The following is a 14,102-nucleotide window of genomic DNA, read 5'->3' as shown; positions in this document are numbered from 1 at the left end:
TGTTGTTGCTGCGTGGGCAGGGCTCCCCACTGCACCCCATTCCCTCCAGTGCTGCACATGTGGGCTGGGAGCAGGGATGGGCAGAGATGCCCATTGCCACAGTGCACCCTCTAACTAGCTCCTGTCCCAGGGGCATGGAGAGCTGGGGGATGCTGGGGGTGCTCCCCACCCCTGAGCGCCATCCCTGTACAGCCCCAGGCAGGGTGGGCAGCACATGGGCACAGCCCTGCCCCACACAGCTCAGCAGGCTGGGCTAATAGACAGGATATACTTTATTGGGGGAGTTCTCCAGGAGAGGGGCTGGAAGACTGAGCAGGGTCCGACTCCAAACAGTGGGGTCAATACGTTAAAAAACAGACCAGGAGGGTCCTTCCCTCGCAGGGCCTGGGGGGACCCTCCTCTGCCAGCGCCGGGGAGGGGGCCATCCCCATCACCAAGGAGAGGGCAGGCGAAGCACACACGTCGCAGGCCAAACCAGCAGGCACATGGTACGGTATCGAGGCGACGGAGCAAGCGACCACCCGGGAGGCGCCGGCGAAGGGGTGCTGCCCCGGGGCTGCTTTCCCAGACACGGTGCGAGGGGTGAGCCCCGCCACAGCCAGGCGGCTGGGCTCTGTGCCCGTCCCACCGCCAGCCACCCCAGCAGGACACAGCCGGCGCTTCCAGGGTGGTTTGACATGGGGAGAGAGAGAGAAAAAGAGAGACAGGCAGAGGCCGGCCGGTCCTTCTGCCAAGGCTGCTCTGGCGTGTTACGGGCAGGGGTTAAAGTGCATAGAGGCAAAGGCAGAGTCCAAGGACTAGAGGGAGGAGGACATGGTGGGGGGGCCCAGGCCAGCTCCCAGCAGAGGGGTATCCCCCAAAAAAGGCCACTTGAGCTGCACAGACAACGAGAGAAGGAGCAAGAGAGATAAAGAGAGAAGAAGGGGAGTCAGTGGGGGCTCGGTGGGAGGCACAGGACAAACAGATACAGAAGCGGGGTGCACGTGTTGGGCAGCCACCCGGCAGGTTACAGGATGCGGCCAGGCCTTTGGCAGGGGTGCAACAGCATCCCAAGGTGGTGCTTTGGGGCTGCTGCCCACTGGCTTGGCCAGGCTGTGGCGACACAGGGTCAGGGCGTCCCCACTGTCACTCACCCACGCAAGCCGTGCCGTCCTCGTTGGGCTCGAAGCCCCGGCTGCAGCGTTTGTTGCTGCGGCAGCGGTACCCGCCATAGGTGTTGATGCAGACGGGCTTGTCCCGGGGGCAGACGAACGGGAACTCTGTGCACTCGTCTGTGTCTGCAAGCAGAGGGTGTGAGCTGGCTGGGCTGGGAGCTTGGGGCTGCCGGCCATGGCCCCTCGGGTTCCTCCAGCACATGCTGAATGCCCCCCCTAGAGACAGCCATGCACAAGCCATGCCTCTGCCCAGGAGGCTCATGGCACGGCCACCATGCTGCCCCTCCATTGCTCGTGGCTCTAGCTCAATGCCTGCCCCATGCCAGCCATGCCTCCTGCCCCCGGCACAGCGCTCTCCCCCCTCCCCGCGACACCACAGTCCCTCTCTAGAGCCATGCTGCTGGTCCCTTCCCCAAGGATGTGCTGGGCGGGCAGCCGTACCCTGCACTGAGCCAGCAGCAGCCCTGCCTGCATGCCCAGTGCCTCCCCAGCAGCCACTTCCCTGGAGCAGGGTGCTGCCCTCATGCTCCCCACGGAGCTGTGCCGCAGCAGCCCGGGTGCAGGCATGCCTGTGCCCCCAGCAGCCACTCACCTACACAGCGTCCGTTCTCGTGCTGGGAGAATCCCTGCCCGCACTGCATTTGGGGAGAAGTGGAGACCACGGGGATGGGGAGGAATCAGCCCTGGACTGCCCTGGAGCCAGCTGAGCCCAGACCCTCATTCCTGCTCCCAAACCCTCCCATCCTGCACCCACACCTGACCCTCACCTCCAGCGGGGCAGGCATGAGCGGCTCCTCCACATCCAGGGGGTAAGGGACCTCCAGGACTGAGTTGATCTCACTGCTGGCCACGGCTCGCACCATGACTCGGCCATCTGGCCAGGTCACCTCCAGGCTGCTGGCTTTGTCGTGCCCTGCAGGTGGGCAGCCCATCAGAGGGGGGGGGCATCCAGGGTGGGTGGGCAGGGGCTGAAAGGAGTTGGGGGAGTGGTAGGGATGGAGGGACAAAGCCTCCCCTTGCCCCCCAAGCTGAGACACAGGTGTCCATGCCAACAGGCCATGCACAGGGATGCAGCCGGAGGGGTGCACACGTGGGCACAATGTGCTGCCCTGCCAGCAGGCAGGGACACCCCTGCAGGCTTGGCTGCCAGCCATGCTGGGCCAGAGGAGGGTTAGCAGGCAGGGAAAGCCCTGGTGCCTGGGCAAAGCAGCAGGCAGGGAGTGGGGAAGGGGGCAGCTGCCCCTTGCAGCAGGGCTGCACTGGCTGGGCACCCTGCCCGCAGTCTCCCCTGGAGCCCACCATGCCCAGGGTGATGGGCAGGGATGACTACAGTGCTGCAGGGCCCTAGGGTGGCAGAGGCGGTCCCTGCCTAGGAAGGGATGCAGGGCTCAGGAGCCCATCAAGGGGGGTGCTAGGGGCAGAGGTAGGCTCTTGCCCCCGTCACACCGCTCACCCAGTCCAAAGTGTGCCACAGGCTCCATCTCGCAGAGGTACCCCGATCCGCCGTCGATGATGCGCAGGTGGGCCCCGCTGCGCCGCGTGAACAGCACCACTTTGGCCCCCCGCGCGAAGGCCCCGAAGCGGGTGCGGGGGATGACGCGCAGCCAGTTGTTGCCAGTGCCCTGCAAGGGAGGAGGGATCAGGGAGGCTGAAGGGACAGGGACAACGTGAGGACCCCCTGCTTGACCCACCTGGGTGCCCTTGAAGATGGAGATAGGCTGTGCCATGGACTCGCCGTGGGACAGGATCAGGTCCAGCATCCCATCGCCATCAAAATCTGTCACCGCACCCCCTGCAAGGACAGGATCAGGTCATGCCCAGGGCCTGGCCCCACATCTCCCAGCACTACACCCTGCTGCTGGTGTGGGCTCCCATAGCCAGCAGCAGCACTCCTGGCAATGCAGGGGCAGTAGGGAAAATGGGGTGACCCCAGTGCAGGTATTAGGGTCTCTGTAATGGTGAGACCCTGCAATCAGGTGGGTCAGCTCTCCAGGCATTAGGGGGACAGGGGCAGGCAATGCCTGGGAGGCTGTGGGACACAGGAGGCTGCCTGTCCCCCTCCCAAGTGCAGAGATTGGCTTTGAACAGCGGGCACCCAGGAGGGAGACCCCTGAGAGCAAAGCCCCAGGGAGCAACTGGAGATAGCACTGTTAGCTGGGTACAGGCAGAGGGAGAAAGCATGTGGCAGCTCTTGGGTGATGGGGGCTCCAGGAAGCTGGTGGGGAGCAGACAGGTGACCCAGCCGGGCACACAGAGTCCCCAGGCATGGAGGGTGCCAGGCAGTGCTGTGGCACACCCCGGGCATGGGCTCCAACTGCCAGGGCTGGGGGCACCCACCCGTGCCCCGTCCCTCGGGCTCCAGCGCATCTCCCGGATTCAGCTCTTCCACAATGGGATCCGAGTGCTCCCTGCGGATGAGCCTGCGGAGCACAGACGGGGTGTTAGTGCCAGCCCCTGTGACCCCTGCCAGCTCCCAGGGTGTCTGTTCCCCCTGAGCAGCCTGGCAGAGAGGTGACAAATGCGGTGGCACCTGGGGGTGATGCTGGTGAATTTGCAGGGTGGTTGGGGGACAGGACTGGCCCCTGCCTGTTGGCACCTCCCATCCCCATTCCATGGAGGGGTGACAGGGATGTCATTGAAGCCTGGATTTTGTGGGTCTGAACTGCAGAGCAGCAGCACCATCTCCAGATGCTGCCACATCCCTCCAGGACCAGAGACCCACCTCCCCTCAGGGGCTCCCTGCCATGCCCCTGCCCTCCACCCACCCACGGGTGCCGGAACCAGGTGAACAACCAGCTCCCAGCACCCCGCATGCCAGGTGAGGAGGTGCCATGCAGCAGTAACAAGGAATTGACCCCCGCAATTAACAGGAGCCATGAACAAGCTTCCACACGGCTGCTAATCAGCGGTGCCGGGGACCCCAGGGGCTGCTGCAGGCACGATCGCAGCGTCTGGTAATGACACGGGGAAGGGCCCAGTCACGGTGCCTTTTATTAGCTGAGCCTGGGCAGTGGCACGGCTGGAGAGGAGCCCCGTGAGCCTGGCTGTGCCGCGGGGGCTGCTCGGCCCCCCCGGTACCTGCCGGGCTCCTACCGGAACAGGCGGTTGGCAGAGGAGCCACGGTAGGCGATGTTGTTGAAGAAAACCTCCAGCTCCTGGTCATTGTCGAAGTCAGCTGCGATGACGGTGCGGACAGGGGATGGCATGGAGAACTTGGGGGTGGCAATGTCCTGTGTGAGGGGTGGGCATGGGGTGACAACGGGCACAGGGAATGGGGCACTGGGTCCTGCTTTGGTGCTTCAGGTCCCCTCCCCGCTGGGAACTGGGGCACGAAGCCAAATCTGGGTGAAGCCAGGCCCCTTGGACAAGGAGGCTGGGCAGCAAAGCTGGCGGTGGGGGGTCCCGGCCCCAGCCCTCACCCGGAATCGGAGCCGCCCAGGGCCCCTGCTCTGCAGGTAGAGGCGGTGCGGCCCGTTCCAGTTGCCGTAGACGATGTCCACCCGGCCATCACGGTTGAAGTCAGCCAGTGCCACGCCACGTCCGTGCTGGTAGGGGTCATCCAGCCCTGGGGAGCCGCAAGGGGACGGGGGAAGACGGGACCCCCTCCCTGCCTCCGTCTCCCTGGGATGCGCCCTGCGGTCCCCGGACGGGTCCTCCCCATGCAGGGCTGCATCCCTGTCCTGACAGATGCCCCAGTGCTCTTCAGCCACCCTCCATGGACAGTGGGGCTCTCGGTCCCCAGGGCTGTCCTTCGACCCTGTGCTCAGTCTGCCTGGGCAGGCAGAGCCAGCCCTGCCCCTGGGGTCCCCGATGCCTGGGTGCTCCCCGCTGCTCCCCCTACTCACCCACGGCAGCTGCCACGTCCCGGTATGTCCCATCCCCCCGGTTGTAGAAGAGGAAATTGGGGCTGTTCTCGTTACCGCAGAATATGTCAGAGGCGCTGTCGCTCAGGATGGGGCCCACGGCCACCCCACGGCCCCCTGGGGACAGCAGCCCTGGGGTGAGGTGCCAGCACCCTGCCCCAGGGAGGTTCATGCCCCCCACACCCCCCTCGGTGCTGCCCACCCGGCGCTCCCAGGACTCCCGGCGTTCCCTCCTCACCCACCTCCCTCCTTCAGTCCCTCTCATCAGGAGCTAACTGGGGCTGGCAGCCACTTGTGTCACTCCCAGCCCTAACCACTGCCATCGCCATGGTGACAACACTCCTAATTAGTGACAATTTACCTCTGGGGAGATGGGGTGCAGCAGCGGTCCCCGCGGTGGTGGGGCAGCATGGGGCACAGGCCAGCACACTCCCTGTCCATGTGCCCACGTCCCCGTGCCACGCTGCCGACCCTGCGGGCTCCGGAGGGATCAGCCTGGCTGCCGGGCAGGGTGACAGTGGGCACGGGGGTCCCGGGTGGGCATCGCGTGGCCCTGGTCCCTTCCACAGGCCATGGGGCTGCCACTAGATGGGGCAGTCAGGCAGCCGAACACATGGCACGGGCACTGCCCTGCCTGCCACGGGGTCCCACGCTCACCCTGCCCAGCAGCACCCCGTCCCCTCCTTTGGGCCGCAGCAGCCGGGTACCTGTGTACTTGCTGACACCAGCCTGGGCAGCCACGTCCACCAGCACCACGACGCCACGGGCAGGGTCGCTGGCAGCCACGTCCATCTCGATCAGGGCGTGGGGGCCCACGTTGCCACTGGCGTAGTTGGCGATGTAGATGGAGTACCTGCCGGAGCCCTGTTGCCAGCAGCACCTCCTCAGCACCCACCCACCCAAAACCCGACTCCATGGGGACCACGGGATCCCTGCCATGGGGCTGGATGCTCTCATGGCTCCATGGGACCAGGCACCGCTATCACGTGCTGAGCAAGAGCTCTGCAAAGCCCATGGTGAAGAGTACCCTGGGAGTGGGGATGTGTCTCATTGCCTCCAGGAGCTCTGTGGTCCCCAGGCTCAGGGTGCTGGCACAGGGCACCCTGCCCCCCAGCATCCCTGCTGTGCCAGGTCCCCCTCATCCCCACTGCCCGCCTTGTCCCGTGAAGCAGCTGGACCCTGATTTAGTGATAATCGTTTGGAAACAAACCACTGGTGGAGGAGGGAGGAGGAAGAAGAAGGAGCAGGTGACAGCAACATAAATCACCTCGACAGGCACGTTTATCAGCTGGCGGCAACCATGTGGACAGGCGCCCGCAGTCCCCATGGCTGGGGGGGCTGCCTGCCCTAACAGACATGGGCTGCTGGGGAGCAGCCCCAGGCCTGGCAGGAGGTGGGATGGGGCTGGTGCCCAGGTGACAGGAGAGGCCTCCCAGGTCCCCGCAGGGGAGGGCTGGTGGGGCATGGGAGGTGGGAAGGGAGTGGAGGTGCCCCCTGCCCACTGTGTCCTGCCTGCTCACCGTCCGGTCCACGCAGGCAACGGAGCGCCCGGCGAAGCGGCTGGCCACGTCTCGGTTCACCTCGTCGCTCAGGAGGTCCTCCCAGCGCCCGCTGCGGAGCTTGAAGAGCTTGTCTGTGTATGTGGCCATGCCTGGGGGGGGCACGGGTCAGGGGGCTGCAGCATTCTGCCTCCTCCCAAGGAGGTTGCCCTGCAGCAAGGGGAGGCTGTGGAAGGGGTGCCCTTTTCCTGGAGCATCCCAAACCCTTGCTCTGTCCCCTGCAGCCCCCAGCAGTGCCACAGGGCCAGGCTGCTGCTGCAAGAGCCTCTGTGACCCTTAAGGGCTGCCAGGAGACATGCAGAAGAATCAACTCATTAAGGTAAAAAGTGTCCCAATAGGGCACGGCCCTGTAGATCATCCCCGGGAAGGTAAAAAAAAATCGATGCAGTGCCAGGTACAGGCAGCGAGCCGCACTGCCCATGACAGTGCCGATGGCAGTGCCTGATTTAGGGACAGATGTGCTGGTGTCCACCGCCAGCTTGCATAATTAGGAGCATCAGGAAGACAGATCCATTGTGTGGAGGTCAGCGCGGTGGGACAGGGACACAGAGCAGAGCTGGGCTGGAGTACTGACCCAGGGAGCTCTGGGGCTGTCCAGTGCTGGCTGGGGCACACTGGTCCCCTCCCCAGGACAGGCATCCCGGGAGCTGGGACAGTACTGACAGAGCAGGATTAGACTTGGCTTGGTCCAGCGGGCACAGGGGAGCCATGGCATGGAGGGGCACGGCTGCTGCAGGGCACAGCTGGGGTTTGCAGTGCAGGGTCCCCATGGCGGGGCAGCCTGGGGGGTGTTGGGGACACTGCCGTCCTGCTCGGGGTGCTGTGCGGGGGGGCGGTGGGCAGCTGGAAGTGCTGACTCGGCGGCTGGCTGGGCTCGGTGTCCCGCCTGCGCTGCCATCAATCAATGGAGCCACTCAACTGAGAAATTAACTCCAGCCCGCACACATCCCTCACGTGCCGAAGGTCGCGCATGGCCGTGCCGGGAGCTCCCCCTGCGTCCAGGGCTCAGGGCACGGCCACTGGCGGGGCTCACCGGAGAAGGCGTTGTTGGTGTTGAGGAAGTAGACCTCCTCGCGGCCATCCCCGTCGATGTCGCAGGCCGTCACGCCGATGGCATTGCCCTGCCGGTCCCGCAGCGCGTAGTACGGGGAGCTCCGGTCGTCCTCTGCCACGTTCACCAGCCGCCCCTGTGCCTTGTCGTACTTGAGCACCAGGTTGGGGCCATTGTACCTGTGGGAGCGAGCAGGGGTGATGGCTCCCTGAGGCTTGGAGACAGGACGGAAGCCCCTATCCCATCCCAGGGGGAGCACCGGCTGCGACACCGAGTTTTCCCCATGATGGGCACAGCAGAGACCTGCACGGTCCATGGAGGCCAGGGACCCCGGTCTGCCCTCAGCACCCAAAGGTGGGGCCAGCTCCGGGCTGCTGCTGGGGAAGGCTCAGCCTGGCCCTGCTCCAGCCCATGTCAGGCATCCCCGGGGCAATGCCAGGGCAGGGGCTGGGTCTAGGCAGCCAGTGGGGCAGGATGGGGCACAGGTCCCTGCTTGCAGCCCTTTCCCGGGGCAGGGAAACTGGCACACAAGGCAAATCCTCTCGTCACGCTGCTCCCCACAGGCTCCCCACCCGCTCCTGCCCGGTACACCAGTAAACAAGTTATACAACGGGCACCGTGGCCGCTTACAAAACCCCGGCTGGCTGCTTGGCTCAGCCCAGCTGGGAGTGGTGGCCCGGACCCCTCCGGGGGGCCCCAGTGCTGCCCATGGTTTGCTGCCCCAAGGTGATGCTCAGAGCGGTGGCAGGGACGGACTCTGTGTGCCACCATGGTGCCCTGGCTCCTGCAGCCCCCCTAGATGGGTTCCGTGGGGGCGAGGGGTCCCCTCCAGGTGAGCACACCTGCGTGTGCAAGCCCCCCTCAGGGGTGAGCACGGTGGGGCATGCACAGACACGCTGCGCTGGCACCTCCAGCCATGCCAGCACACAGACACAGAGCCTGTGCCGTGGTCCCTGCTGTCCCCCACTGAGGCTGGACCCACTGGCTCCATGTCCAGCCCCACTCGGGCACTGGCAGTGCAGCACACGGCTCCCTGCCTCCCCAGCCCCTGCCAGCCCTTCCGAGCCATCATTCCAATAAAGGGCTATAAAAAACCTCCAGCCAAATAATCGAATCTCTGGAGAGCGCCGACTCCTGTCAGCGGAGCTGAGCTGGCTCGGGGACACGCTGGCTCTACACCACAGGGTGGACCCCGGCCGCTGGGCAGCTGCCATCACACTGTAGAGAGGAGACCTGGCCCCAGGGCCGGGATGGGGGCACCCACATGGCCCCACACAGGTGCCTAGCTGGCATCAACACCCTATGCGGGCTCACACACACGCGTGGGTGTATGCAGACCCCCACCCCAACACCCTTGTGCACAACCCCCCAGCCCGGCCACACGCCCATGGAGGAGCAAGGAGCTCCTGGCCCTGCAGGGCCACCAGGTCCCGCTGTCACCGAGGCGCTGGGTGCACCACTCACCCTGCCACCACGATCTCAAAGTCACCGTCGGCATCCAGGTCAGTGACGGCCACGCCGTAGTTGAGCTGCGTGGGGTTGCTGTCATAGTTGGGTGGGAGGAGGCGGTGGGTGACGGCCGCGAACATGGGCTCGCTGTGCTGGGAGCCCTCGCTGAGCCAGGCCAGGGACAGCAGGCACACAGCCAGCATCCTGGGCACCTAGGAGAGATCTGCAGCCCATCAGCTCCAGGAGGAGACCCTGCTCCACAGTGCCTGAACATCCCCACCACCCTTGCACAGGAGACAGTCTCCTTCCACCCCTTGTCACCCATCGCAGCCTGTGCCACCCCGCCAGCCCCGAGACCCTTGGGCACTGCCATAGCTCTGGCATCCCCATGCACAGACCCTCCCGGCTGCAGCTCACCCTCGAGGCTTCCTTAGGACAGGACCGTACCCCAGCAAGCTGGGAGCTGGGGCTGAACAGCAGCAGGGCCATGGGAGGAACCAGGGAGGCAGCAGGAGGGCTGTGGGGTGCTGACGAAGCTGGGCTCAGCCCCAGCTCGCCCTGCCCCAAGGGGCCACAAGCACCCAAGCTCCTGGCAAGACATGATGCCTATCACTGCTTCCTTAGCAGGGCCGGAGAAAGCAGGCAGGCGCCTTGCTGGGGAGCTCATCCCCTGTCCAACTGGTCCTCCAGAGCTGGGGAAGGCCATGGGGAGAACATGGGGGTGCTCTGCCAGGTGATTACCAAGTGCCTCAGTTTCCCCACCCTGCTGCCACTGTTTCTCCCAGGGGCTCTGCGGGGTGAGCTCCTCCCAGGCTGGCCAGGGAAGGTGTCTGCACAGGGATGTGGTCACGGGAAAGAGATGCTGGGAGGAACGGGAGACTGGGAGGAGAGGCTCAATTAACCCGGACTGCGGAGGACGGTGTCTGCCAGCACTGCTGGCAAGGCTGCGGAGATTTTGGAGCTGGCTCTGACCTGTCTGTAGCACGGGTGACGAGCAAGGTGGCACTTAGGACAGCCAGCCCTTGCCACAGGCCAGGCAGTCCCCTCCAGATGGGAAAAGCCCAGCAGCAAGCTGTGTGTCCCCAGGATGTGGGCATGCACTCAAGTGCCAGAGCAGCCTGTCCCACTCTTGCAGCCTGGAGGGACGGCTGGGGCACATGGCCACCAAGGCAAGGGATACTGCTCCATGCAGCCATGCTGCACCCCCCAGGCAGGGCTGTCCCCGGTTCCCAGGGAGCCATCAACAGTCCCCAGCACTGGCACAGGGATAGGGGAGAACGGCCCCACTGCCAGCCAGTCCCCATGCTGTGGGCCCTGCCAGGGAGCAAAGGAAGCTGTGGCAGCTGCATGGTGCCACATCTGCCCAGCTTGGAGAGGGGAAGGTGCCTGATGGTTTAGATCCTGGCAGGTCCACCTCTGGCACTGTGCTCTTCACCACCCAGCCAGACTTGGGGCACTGTGCCCATCACCCCGCCATCCTGCCTGGAGCGACTCTCCAGGGGCAGGAGCCTGGGTCTTTCCCTGATGCAGGTGCCCCATGCAAGGCACATGTGATGTGGACAGGGTTTCATTGTGTTGTGTAGGGATGGGACAGTCCCTTGGTGTCACTCTGCAGCACAAGTAAGCATGGAGGAGAGCTACCCACATGTGGACATATGGGTGCAGGGCTGCCACATGAGCCTCCACTGACGCAGAGCAGTGTCCCCTCACCCCAGGCCACAGCCAGGCAATGGGTGGCTGTCCCCAGGCCACTGGCAGGGCTCTCCTTGCTCTGCCTCCCCTCCAGCTCCTGCTCCCCACAGCTTGGCCCATTCCCCAGGTGCTCCCCCACCCCATCCAGCTGCAGCCAAAATCCCTCCAGGCTGGATGGAGCCTTTCCAGGAGGAAACAATGTTCCTGATTGGAGACAAAAGGCTTTTTCCAGCAGATCCAGTGCTTGGTGCCATCAGGAAGGGATGCACAGCCCAGAGCCAGGCCATTTTGGGAAGGAGGAGGAAGGGAAGATCAGGCTCTGCCTGGCAGACGGGAAAGGCCTCGTGGTTCCCAGTGTGCTGCTGATCGCATCGAGGCATGAAGCTCCACCTGAGGTTTGAGGCTTATAGGGTCCTGCTTGTATGCAGGGCAGAGCTCAGCTTATCTTGTCCCAACAGAGCCATGTCCTTCCTGGCTTGTGTTGTGGCATCTGGTGGCAAGGTCACCCCAGGAACTGTGGTTACTCCAGGTGCCTGCTCAGCATGGCTAATCCTGGTGACACGAAGCCAAGGTGCTAGGCAGGGGTAGAGGCAGCGGGAGGATGGGAGCAAGGCAGGGGGTGCCATGGGCACCCACACAGGGTACAGCCAGGCAGCGCAGGGACAGGGTGCTGGCCCCACGGCAGGGATGCAGCATGTAGGGCTCATCTGTCCCTATGCATGGCTGCAGCTGGCAGTGTGCTGTGGGGAGGGTGGGATGGGACTGGGAAGGGAGCTGTGGGGCAGGCAGAGGGTTGTGCCTCAGACCCCTCACCACAGGTGGGGAGATGCTGTCCCCAGGGCTCCTTATGTACCCACATGCACATCCCCAGCCCTCGCCCACATCACAGGGAGGGTGGGAGCTGGCTCTCTGTGCGGCCACCCCATCCTGCATGCCACCGTGACATTGCCATCCACCACACCACGCACCCCAGTGATGTCATGCTCCACCACTGCAGCGACATCCCATCCCAGGCCGCAGCCACCTCCAGCACCGCTACGACATTGCACAACATTGCGCAGGAGGGGCCTCGTCACACCCCAAAGGCACCCCAGAGCAGTGAGAACACGGTGACGCCACAGCACCCCACAACATCATGCTGCATGTGCCTCAGTAACACCATATTCCCATTCCTGCCATTCCCAGGCTGCCACAGCTGTACCCGCCAGGGCAGAGGACAGGCAGGTATCCCGCAGACACACCAGCCCCTCTTCCACAGCAGCTGAGCTGCCCAGGGCTGCCAGCAGTGTCCCTCCACAGCACCTCAGCCACAAGCAGCCCAGCCCCTGCAGTACCTCTGCTCTGGCCAAAGCCTGTGAGCCCTGGCCCCGCTGCCCCGGCTGCTCACCGCTGCCATGGGCTCAGCGCTGCTCCCTCCCACACCCCTCTCGCAAACCCTGGCCTGAGCATGCATCTCATCACAGATGCTTCTGATGGGCGCAAAGCCCCCAGCTGCTGGCTGGCCCGTCCCTGTCCCCTCCCATGCAGGACTCCTCAGCACCGGACCTGGCACGCTGGGGTTCAGCCAGCAGCAGCTAATGCAGTGTGGAGATGAGCAGTCACCTTAGCTCTGAGCTCAGCCCAGGGGGACACCAGGTCCTTGGGGAGCTCAGACCCACCAGCACACAGCCAGCCCCTTCCCATGCAGGCAGATGCACAGCTGGACCCCCCTCCTCGTAGACCCCTGCCCGTTCACGGTCTCAGCCACAACTAAGCACAAGTGCCCCTAGAAAGAGGAGCTGTCCCTTGCTTCTCACCACCCTGATGCCCCTGCCAGCGCTCCCCCAGTCCCAGCCCACACCCCCCATCACTGCTCCATCCTCCTGAGCCCGCCCCCCCCCCAGCCCAGCATCATTCCATCCCCATCCTTCATCCCCTTTCCACCCCGCATCCCCTCCACGCTGCAGGGACAGCCTGCCTGCCCTGTCCCACTCCGCACACCACCAACTTCTCTCCGGACCCGTGACCGTGCCGGAGTTGAAAACCGCCCCCCTCCCCTCCCCTCCCCGGAGTCCCGGGAAACTTCACGGAGCAGCCGCCCATCCCCTACTCACGGGCCAGGGGGGCTGCCCGGCACCCCCGGGGCGGCGGCGGGACCGCATCCCGCACCGCCCGCCTCGCCGCCCGCCGCTGCCGGCTCCGGTGCTCCCCGGCTTCCGACGGGGCCAGCGCGGCCGAACGGCGTCTTATGTAGGGCCGGGCGGCGGCGGCAGCGCCAATGAGCGCGGTGAGGGGCGCCGCTGCCAATGGCGAGCGCGGAGGTGGGGCCGCGCCGCCCTGATTTACTGTCCCCATCGCAGCGGCAGCACCGGGCGGGATGGTGTGGGGGGAACCCGCCGGGGAGCATCGCCCCGGGCACTGAAAGTGGCGGTGGGGCTCCGGGAGGAGCGGGGCGTCGCTGCCCGGGCAGCCAGAGCGGCGGCGGGGGAGCTGGCTGGCCGCGGGGCACCCGGCTGGCAGGGGGGAAGCTGCACCCCCGCGGCCACCCCGTGGGTGCTGGGGGTGGGTGGCACTCGGGGCACGGCTCCCCACGGCTCCCCACCTCCTGCAGGGGCAGCTGGGGCCGTGGGGTGAGCACAGCCAGGGACCTGCCCAGCCTGGGGGCAGGGGGGATTTGCCCCACAGCAGTGGAACTGTGGGCACGGGAGGGGGAAAGGGAGCGGAGCTGGGCAGCCCCCCTAGTGCAAGAGCTGGGCACAGCCCGAGGGCGCAGCACCCTCCCTGTGCCATCACCCTGCGGGTCACACACCTCCCTCTGCAGGGTCCTCAGGAGTGGCTGTGCCCTGGCAGCCAGTCCCGCCTGTGAGAAAGGCCCCATGTCAGGCCATGCAAGGCACTGACTTGCCCAAAATCTTGTAGCCAGTGAATGCCAGAGTCAGGATCTCACTTAGCCCGCAAGCCTGCCTTCCCTGGCACATCTTTCTCCTGTGTGGCTGCTGCGGGTCTGGGCACAGAGCTCTCCATGTGTCTCTGGATGTAGAAAGTGGCTGTGCCAGGGACTGGGACAGCACTGGCAGGGCACAAGACTACCAGGTCACCCCACCAGAGCATGTTTGCAGGTGCCCCAGCACAGAGCCTGGGGCTGTGGCCACCAGGAGAGAGAGCTGGAGACACCAGGAGAAACATGCTGGGAGCCAGCAGGAGCCGCAGAAGCCTGTGTCATTCTGGCTGCTTCAAGCGGCTGATCACCTGCCCTGCTAAACCCCTTATTTCTCATTTGAATGTGTCTGGCTACAGCTTCTGCCTGTTGCTCCCGGTTCTTTGCTCCCTGCTGGATTCAAGAGCTCTCCAGTCC

The 14,102-nt window shown here is 65.1% G+C and overlaps 1 protein-coding gene across 1 annotated transcript; it reads right to left on the bottom strand.

Moving 5' to 3' along the window:
• Positions 1-719: 719 nt before the first annotated feature.
• On the bottom strand, positions 720-12,909 carry CRTAC1 (cartilage acidic protein 1). Its single transcript, XM_068397444.1, has 16 exons — positions 12,858-12,909; positions 10,908-10,972; positions 9,092-9,288; positions 7,610-7,806; positions 6,538-6,668; positions 5,725-5,881; positions 5,000-5,134; positions 4,574-4,719; positions 4,248-4,384; positions 3,492-3,574; positions 2,846-2,946; positions 2,608-2,776; positions 1,922-2,067; positions 1,747-1,789; positions 1,134-1,277; positions 720-875 (listed from the first exon to the last, which is right to left on the bottom strand). Exons 1-16 carry the CDS (start codon positions 12,907-12,909, stop codon positions 763-765), a joined length of 2,016 nt encoding a protein of 671 aa, XP_068253545.1. The 3' UTR covers positions 720-762.
• Between the last annotated feature and the right edge of the window lie 1,193 nt (positions 12,910-14,102).

The sequence above is a fragment of the Nyctibius grandis genome, chromosome 4, assembly GCF_013368605.1.
Source record: "Nyctibius grandis isolate bNycGra1 chromosome 4, bNycGra1.pri, whole genome shotgun sequence".
NCBI classification, from domain to species: Eukaryota; Metazoa; Chordata; class Aves; order Nyctibiiformes; family Nyctibiidae; genus Nyctibius; species Nyctibius grandis.
The sequence above is the reverse complement of the archived record's forward strand: the minus strand, read 5'-3'. Positions and strand labels throughout refer to the sequence as shown.

Excerpts from the sequence above, each read along its gene's own strand:
- CRTAC1 (XM_068397444.1), bottom strand. The coding sequence starts at position 12,909 with ATGCGGTCCCGCCGCCGCCCCGGGGGTGCCGGGCAGCCCCCCTGGCCC. Across the intron at positions 5,882-6,537 it reads TTGCCTGCGTGGACCGGACG|GGCTCCGGCAGGTACTCCAT; the intron begins GTGAGCAGGCAG and ends TGCTGGCAACAG. Across the intron at positions 4,720-4,999 it reads GGACGTGGCAGCTGCCGTGG|GGCTGGATGACCCCTACCAG; the intron begins GTGAGTAGGGGG and ends GCGGCTCCCCAG.